The 8,998-nt window shown below is 42.3% G+C and overlaps 1 protein-coding gene and 1 long non-coding RNA gene across 9 annotated transcripts in view; one reads left to right on the top strand and one right to left on the bottom strand.

Moving 5' to 3' along the window:
- Positions 1-442, bottom strand: part of SETD2 (SET domain containing 2, histone lysine methyltransferase) — a 118,625-nt gene extending 118,183 nt beyond the window's left edge. For 2 of the 7 annotated variants that reach the window (XR_006885351.1, XR_006885353.1), the window contains exon 1: positions 226-442. Coding sequence is in view for 4 of the 7 variants with exons in the window: in XM_046640385.1 (XP_046496341.1) it covers positions 226-296 (71 nt within the window). In the remaining 3 variants the exon portion in view is untranslated. The remainder of the gene's footprint in view (positions 1-225) is intronic. The other 5 variants (XM_046640347.1, XM_046640353.1, XM_046640385.1 and 2 more) reach the window with 4 other exon arrangements.
- A 132-nt stretch (positions 443-574) lies between these two features.
- LOC124226773 (uncharacterized) overlaps positions 575-8,998 on the top strand; it is a 28,950-nt gene continuing 20,526 nt past the window's right edge. The window contains exons 1-2 of one of the 2 annotated variants that reach the window (XR_006885358.1): positions 575-944; positions 4,825-5,094. This is a non-coding gene — a long non-coding RNA (uncharacterized LOC124226773). The remainder of the gene's footprint in view (positions 945-4,824; positions 5,095-8,998) is intronic. The other variant, XR_006885359.1, reaches the window with a different exon arrangement.

Below are 8,998 nucleotides of genomic sequence, written 5' to 3'. Positions count from 1 at the left end.
CGCCGCTGCGACGCGAGCAGCGGCGCCAACGCCGGGCCCAACCGCCGGCCCGCGGCGGCCCGGGCGAGGCGGCGGTGCGGGCCTGCTCCCGAGGCCGCACGCGCGAGTGCCCCGCGGGCCCGTTACTCCTCGCGCCGGCCCGCGCCGCTACCCGTCAGGACGCGCCGCCCTCGGCTCGGGCTGAGGCGGCCGCCGGCAGCGGGAGGCCGCGGAGCTGATACTTACTCAGGGGTCGGGTGCTCGGGGTCGTAGAAATCCCCCATCTTCGGAGGCGGCTGCGGCGGCAGCTGCTTCATCGGGAGCGGCTGGAGGCGGCGACGCGAGCCCCCTCCCCGCAGCAGGGCGACGCGAAGGAGGGGAGGGGAGGGGAGGAGGCCGCTGGTCCGACCGCGGCGGCGGCGGCAGGGGCGGCCCGCGTCGCTGGCTCACTCGCTCGCTCCCTCCCTCCCTTCGGCGCCCGCCTGCCGCTCTCTCCCCCACACACTCTCACGGGGAGCGACGCGCACCCCGCCCGCCCCTCCGCCGCACAGGCCCTGCCCCTTAAAGAGACACGCAGGGGCCGCGCGTCTGCCGCCAGTCGGCGCGCCCGCAGCTGCCGGTCCACCCCAGGCCGGGGCGGGCGGGGCTGGGCGCAGCCAGCCAGCGGCCGGGCCCGACCCTGCCTGCGACTTCCTGGAACAATAAGCCCCGGGCCCGAGCACTGTGGGCCGGCCCGGGACCTAGAGTGGCACCGCCGCGACCCCTCCCTCGGGCCCCCCGAGGTGGCCAGGGGCTGAGGCGTGACCCGGCCTGCCCCGGAGTGTTTGCAGGAGACGTCGGGGGAACAGCTCGAGCCCGCCGGGACCCTAGCCTCACTGCCCCGCCGCCCTCGAAGACCTGTCCTTCCGGAGCCCTGGAGACCGCAGGGGCACCAAGGGCCCCTCCCCCGGCCTCCCGGCTCTGAGGTAACGCGGTCGCCGTTCCTCCCGTGCCTCGCCTCTCCCCTTTATTCCTCCTTCTCGCTCTCTCTCCGCTTGCCTCTTCATCTCGCCCCCTCAACAAGAATGGAAACGGAGCCAGGGTCGGGTCTCGCTCTCAGGCCAAGCTCCCGGGGCGCCCCCTCCTCCCTCCCGCCGCTCGCTGCGTCTTCTGTCTTCCGCCCCCACCCCCAAATCTGCAAGGCTACCGCTCCCGTCTTCTGCCTGATTCTTAAGGCCTTGGAGGGAATGTCCTTTAAAAAAAACGTTATTAATCACTTTCCTGCAAAAAATGACAAGGTGGGATTAAGTAGGATAACTTGAAAGGGTTTTTAGTTGTTTTTGGAAGAAGCGAGAATGCGTTAAAACTGCTAGCTAAACTCTCAGGACGTTGAAGAGTTTATGGCAGTTGATCATTTTGAAATTGGGGGCTCAGGATCAGCTTTTTTGTGGGTTTTTTTCCACTATAATTTGGAATTGGATTTTACCAGCAAACAATTGGAGGAATGTGTTATGGACTGAATATGTACCCCGCTTTGTGTACCCACCCCCTACAAATTCATATATTGAAATCCCAAGCCCCGAGGAGATGGTATTAGGAGGTAGGTTCTTTGGGAGGTGATGAGGTCGTGAGAGTGGAGCCCCATGAATGGGATTCGTGCCCTTATAAAAGCGGTCCCACTGAGCTCCTTCCGTGTCTGCCACGTGAGGATACGATGAGAAAGCGGCAGTCTGCAGCCCAGAAGAGAGCCCTAACTAGAACTCAGCCAGGGTGGCACCCTGGTCTTAGACTTCCAGCCTCCAGAACTGTGAGAAATAAATTTCTATTGTTTATAGCCACCCAGTCTATGGTATTCTGTTACAGCAGCCAAACTAAGTATTTGTCCTAATAACTGAAATGTGATCTAAGAGAGGAGACGTCCTTTACCAGCTCTTTTTTCTATGCTCTATGTCTGTGTGTATGGATGTATGTATTTATGCTGGCAGTGCCTATTAGTGTTTTATCATCAGAGTCACTTGGAGATTATTTTGGCAGTTTTTTGCTGGTACCTTTAGGCATAGCATCCAGGTCCAGGGCCCATTTGACTCCCTAGGTTCAAGTCTCCCATGACCCCTTCTCTACAGGCCATGAAGGTTACCTCATTTCTCTGTGCTTTTTCTCATTGTAGGATGAGAGTGTTAATGTGGACAAGTTCTCTCACTTTTGTGAGGATTCAATGACATGATATTTGTAAAACCTGAAACCTTCAATAAATGTCAGCACTTTTCTAAACATTATGGTGCAGTGGTTAAGAGCTACCTGGCATTGTATACCAGCCCTTCCACTTTCTAGCTATGTGACATTGGGCATGGTTACTTTTCATGCTTCCAGTGCCTCATCTGTAAAATAGGGTTATTATCCACTACACATAGAATGTTGTGATTATTCAACTAAAATGTATGAAACTTGCTTGCACAATGCCTCTCACTGAGTAAGTATCCAGTAAGTCTTATCTTTCTGGCTTTGAGAGGATAGATTGGGGCCCTGTGCCTTAGATGCCACATAGGCCGTTGGGAGCCACCTGACATTGTACAGATAGGAAAAGACTTAATTTTAGGTGGAGGTGGCTGAAACAGTGTAAATATGTGACGAAAAGGCTCTAAACTGAAGTGAATGAGAAAAAGGCAGTCAGGTACAGATTTCCTATTTCCTTAATAACAAAGTAAGTAATGCTCTTACAGAAGGTGCAGCTGGTCTCTATAATACCTGATCTTAAGAGAGAGCATTAGTCTGTTTGGAACCCAATGCAGTAAGCATGTGGAGCTGTGGGGGTCAGTGGGAAATTCTAAGCCCCGAGCGTAAATAAATGAACCAAGTTTTTACAGGCAAGATTGTTGGAAGATTGAGTACTTATTAAATGTCATTATCTATTTTGGCACTAGGGGTTCTTTGTACACATGTTTTAAATTCAAAGTGAATGCAGCCTTGGGAACACATACTTAGGCCTGGCCTCTTGATCAAAGCTTTGGAAGAAGCTGGTCTTTAGCCTATAATTATTAGATACTGACTGTCTCCTACTTTCTTACATAAAGTCTTTTGCAAATTTGTTTGAAGGAAGAATGTCAAAAGTCCTAAGGTGAAACATAGTGTAAGAGGCATTCCATTCCTAGAGTGCTAAAAACCGTAGAAAACTTCATATTTGCTCCTGCCATTACTGCCTCCTGTTAGCCCACACCACCACCATCCCAGGGGACCGACCCCAGGGTAGCCAGCACATTGCCCACATTTAGGCTCCAGGTACCTGGTAAAGGGGTGGGAAAAGGAAAAATGTAGTTGAGGGCCAGTGGAAGAGCACCAGTTGATCCCTTGAGCACATTCTCCAAAACTACTATTGGTAAACAAAATTTTTGAGGTATTATTTTGACAAGACTGTTCTTAGGACTGATACAACACGGGCAGTGAGGTGCCACTGGGTGGTGCCTTTTTTCAATGCGCCCAGGCCAGAGTTTTGCTGCCTCAAATGGGAACCTGGCTAAAGCTCTAGGAGAGAATGAAAAGGTCATTCCCCCTTGAACCACAGGTGGAGGTGAGTGGGAAAGCTACCCCTGCACACTTACTCTTGCCTCTTCCCATCCATTCTTCCTTCGGCAAATCCTTCCCCCAAGTGAGGATTGTCACAGGACTGGTTGTGCTCCTCAAGAGATGACAACTTAGAAGGGACAAGCAAGCCCCAGGGCTTCAGTCCTAGGACTCCTCAAAGTTCCTTGCTTTGCCAAGAGGGGACAGAGTTGACAGTGGCAACAAGCCCAGTGTAGGCAGTATGAGCACGGCAGTGTGGGACTCTATCTCTACTCATGTGCTCCCACAAACACCCTCACCTTGGCAGAGTCACACCCATTCCCGGTGCCTACAGCCTGTGGTTAATAATGGTCTACTGATGTATGAAAGGTTGAATTTAGTATCAGAGAGGCAGTTTGGGAATAAACCTGAATCATATACACAAGGCTGGGTTATATCAAGATCAAATGTTTGAAAGTTGAGGCTTGCCAGTACAGGGCTTATGAAGATCACAACAATTTGTAGACACTTAGTCAATTTCCTTGATTATTTAAATATTGTCTTGAATCTATTCCATGCTGTTAATGATCCTTATCATCAGTTCTTTTTTCCTCCAGTGTTCTTTTGAATAGAGGAATGAATAGTCTATGTTACATATTCCAAAAATGTATTTTTCTTCATTTGTTCTCTAGGAAACCAAAATTGACTGTTACTGTAATTGTATATTAACCATAAAATCGTGAATACAAACATGTCCATCCTAGCATTATAATAGAAACATGATTTGGGTATCTATAAGCTGTTATATACAATTTTTTGATGGTGATTCACTGATTAGTTTTAATAGATCAACACATTCTGTTTTAACTGAAACTAATTCCTTTCCATTAATTAAAAATATAATGAAAAAGATGGTTCTCAAAATAAAGTGTATTACTCTACAAATGAAAGACTTGGATCAAGTGGTTTAAGTGTGTATTTACTACTCTGAAGGATAGAAATATGTATAACCAACATCTTAGCATTTAGGGGGCATAAAATGCGATAATGTCTGAGAAAGTATCTAGTACATGTAAACTAATAGCCATGTAATAAAAATTAGTTACCTTATAAAGTTATATAGATACATGAGGCTCAACAGAATTGAAAGTTACTTTAGATTTAATTAGTATACAAAGGAAATGCAGCATGATTTAGAATAATGGTTATTTTAACTGTTCCACATAAATCTATTACACTCTTTGGCCTGGAATTTCTTGGGGGGGGGGGGGGGGGGGGGTTACAATTGATTTTTATTCATGTTTTTTTTTCTTCTTCTTATCCCCAAAGCCCCCCAGCAAACAGTTGTAATATCGTGGTTGTAGATCCTGCTGGTTCTGCCTCAGCTGGGCGCCACCTCAGCATGGCTTGATGAGCAGTGCTAGGTCCACGCTCAGGATCCCAACCGGCGAAACCCTGGGCCTCCGAAGTGGCGTACACAAACTTAACCACTCGGCCACAGGGCCAGCCCCTCTGTGGAGCTTCTTATTGCATCTTCTCTTTCAGCCTTGTCTCTCCCAGCAGAGGATGAAACTGCTCAAGATTACCTCAGTTTTACAGGTGAATAAACCAAAGATCCCAGAGGTTAAGGTAATGTAGGGTTACATGACTAAGGAGTGGTAGAGCCAGTATTTGAACCTGGTTATCTGATATAAGACATTTTCAGACAAAAAAAATCTTGAGTTTACCAACAGAAAATAATCCCTGATGCAAGAAGGAATGTTGAGCAAAGAAATTAGTAAATAAGTGGTTGAAACTAAAAAATATTTACCATAGAAAGTAATAATAGTACATAATTTGTGTGGTTAATAAAGTAAACCAATATAGAACTAATATCCTGGGCAACAAAGTCATAATTTGGAAGTAGGATGGGTGGGGTGATGATTGGAGTTGAAGTTTTCCAAGATCCTTATCTTGTTTGGGAAAAGGGTGAAAATATTGATAAGCTTTACTCTTTTAAGTGTACAAGTTAAAATAACTTGGGTGACTACTAAAAGAGGATATAATTTCTGAATTAATAGAGGGAGAAAATAGAATTTAAAAAAGAGCAAGATGTGAAGATAGAGAAAAGAAACAAAGAAATAGTGAAACAAATAGAAATCCCAAGTAATAATATGGTAAAAAAATAAATGTAGATATTTCAGTAATTGCAGTAAATGTAAGTGGAATAAACTCTCCAGTTTAAAAAAAAAGAATGTAAAGTGGACAAGAAAGTAAAATCCAATTGTATGCTATTTTTGAGACATTCTTAAAACCAAGAACACAGAAAGCTTTAAAAGGATGGAAAAATGCAATCTATATAGAAACTAAAATATAATAATGTACACCTGAAATTTACACAATGTTAAAACCCAATATGACCTCAATAAAAAAAATAAAAATAAATTTTTAAAAACTTCCTACAGTGCAATATTACAAATTAAATTAAAAGACTGGGGGAAATATTTACATAACAAAAAATTAGTTTAAAAAAAGGATGGGGCCCGCCTGGTGGCCCAGCAGTTAAGTGCACACATTCGGCTTTGGTGGCCCGCGGTTCACCGGTTCGGATCCCGGGTGCAGACATGGCACTGCTTGGCAAGCCATGCTGTGGTAGGTGTCCCACATATAAAGTGGACGAAGTTGGGCACAGATGTTAGCTCAGGGCCAGTCTTCCTTAGCAAAAAGAGGAGGATTGGCAGCAGTTAGCTCAGGGCTAATCTTCAAAAAAAAAAGGATGGAAAAATATGTCAGGCTAATATAACAGTAGAAAGCTGGTCGAGCTATGTTAACATAAAACTAAAAATAAATAAAGGTTACTAAATATGATAGAAAGTTCAGGATCCTAGGACGTTGGAATTCTAAACATGTATGCACCGATCACATATCTTTAAAATATAAAAAGCAAAATTTGACAATTGCAAGGAAAAATGGATAAATTTACCATGGTAGTGGAGATTTTGACACACCTCAAAATAATGGATAGATCTTGCAAATAAGAATCAGAAGATATGAGCAACATAATTAATAAGATTGAATTATTAGACATATATAAAGTGTTGCACTCAACAGAGGATTCACATCCATCTAATGCATGTGTAGAATGTTTATGAAAATTGCCCACATATAAATCCATGTAGTAATTCTCAACAAATTTCAAATGATTGATGTTGTATAGATCACATTCTCTTACCACCATGCAATTAAGTTAGAAATCACTAACTGGGGGGAAAAACACATTTGGAACTCAAAAGCACGTTGGTAAATAACTCATTGGTCAGGAAAAAATCATAAAGGAATCACAACATAATTGGAACTAAAGAATAATGAAATAACTAAGTAGCAAAATTGTAGAAGATAGCCAAAGCAGTAATTAGAGGGAAATTTAGGTATTTAAATATTTACATTAGAGAAGAAAAAGACAAAACCATCAAATTACATATCAAACTTAAGAACTAAAGTAGAAGAAATAATAAAGATGAAAGTACAAAATTAATGAAAGAAAGAAAAGGCATACAATGGAAAAGATGCACAAAGCCAAGAATTGGTTCTTTTAAAAGTCTGTTGACCAACTTCTGGTAAATTAGAGAAAAAATATAAGATACGAATAAGGAATGAAAAGAGGGACAAAACTGTGGAAACTGAAGAAATTATAAAATTAACAAAAAAATGAACAATTTGATGCTGATAAATTTGAATACTTAGATCAACTTAGACAACTTTTTAGACAATACAAATTAGCAAAATTGACTCAGTGAGAAATAGAAAACCTGTTTGGTCCTAGAACCATTAAAAAATGAATCAGTAGTCAATTTTCCCTCAAAAAAAGGGAGGGAGGAAGAGATAGATGGATGGAAGGACAAACAGACCCAGACAGTCAAGGACAGGACAAGAAAGGTAAATTATAAGCTCTTCTCATTCTTGAACAGCAATGCAATAATCTTGAACAAAATGCTATTAAAGCAAATCCAGCAATTTGTTAAAAATGTAAAAACTATGATCCAGTTGAGTTTATTTCAGGAATGAAAGTTTGGGTTTAATACTGCAAATTTTTCATGTAATTCACCATATTAACAAATTATGATGGTATGGTAGACAGAATAATAGCTCCCAAAGATGTCCACTCCCTACTCCCTAGAACCTGTATGTTACTTTACATGGCAAAAGGGACTTTGATGGGACTTTGATGGGACTGAGTTATAGACCTTGGGATGGGGAGGTTATCCTGGATTATGTGGGCCCAATCAAATCACAAATCCTTAAAAATGGAAGAGGAAGGCAAAGGAGTTGGTCAGAGAGATGCAGAAGGACAAAGACGAGGACTCAACCTCCCTGTTGCTGGATGGAAGGAAATGGAAGGATGAGGGAAAGGGGCCATGAGCCAAGGAATGTGGCAGCCTCTATAAGGTGGGAATGATCCTCACTCAGGTGATATGATTGTTTACTGAGAAAACCCAAAATAATTTCCAGAATAATACTTAGGATTAAAGACAATTTTTTGAGTTCACCAGATAAAAACATCAACTGTATTTCCATAGTCCAGCCAGGAGTTAGAAGGTAGAAAGTGCAAATAAATAAAACATACAATTTACAAAACAACGTCAACACCAAAATGTTGGAGCTAGGTTATCCCATTGGTTATTCATCTGGAAAGAAAGTAGAAATGGATCCTTACTTCATTTTCTACCTAAAAGTCAATTCCAGATGGATTAAAGACTTCAATATAAAAGGCGAAACTTGAAAAGGTTTAGAATAAATATAGAATAATACACTATCTTTGGCACATGCCCTTGTGATAAGGGAAATGTTCTTAAAATTCAAAGTGCAAACCAAATAAGGCAAAATTCAACTCCCTTGAAACTTTGTCATCAAAAAACAGAAAGTGAAAGGAAAAATCGTAAACTGGAAGGAAAGATCTGCAACACACGTAACTAACAACAACAACAAAGTATCTAGAGCTATGCTGTCCAGTACAGTAGCTACTAATCGCGTGTGGTTGTTGAGTACTTAAAAGTGTAGGTAGGCCAAATTAAGATGTGCTGTAAGTATAAAATACACACCAGATTTTAAAGAGTTAGTACAAAAAGATTTTTAGTGATTATCTGTTGAAATGCTATCTTGGTTAAGTAAATTGTATTATTAAGTAAAAAATATTATTAAAATTCATTTTGCCTGTTTCTTTTCACTTTTTTAAATGGGGCTACTAGAACATGTTAAATTACATTTGTGACCTGCATTTTATTTCTGTTGGACAGCACTGATCTAAAATATATAAAGAACTCATGCAAATTAATAGAAAAAGACAACCTAATTTTTTAAATTGACAAATATCACAGAAGAGGAAAAATTAATGGCCAAGAAACACGAAAAGATGTTTCAGGGAAATCAGGCACAATACACAGATGGTGGGAGTGTTAATTGGAAAACAATTTGGCATTACCTAGTAAAGTTGAATATGGGCATACCCTACAATCCAACAGTTACA

This window comes from Equus quagga, chromosome 1 (genome assembly GCF_021613505.1).
Source record: "Equus quagga isolate Etosha38 chromosome 1, UCLA_HA_Equagga_1.0, whole genome shotgun sequence".
NCBI lineage: Eukaryota > Metazoa > Chordata > Mammalia > Perissodactyla > Equidae > Equus > Equus quagga.
This window is presented reverse-complemented; position numbering and strand designations above follow the sequence as displayed.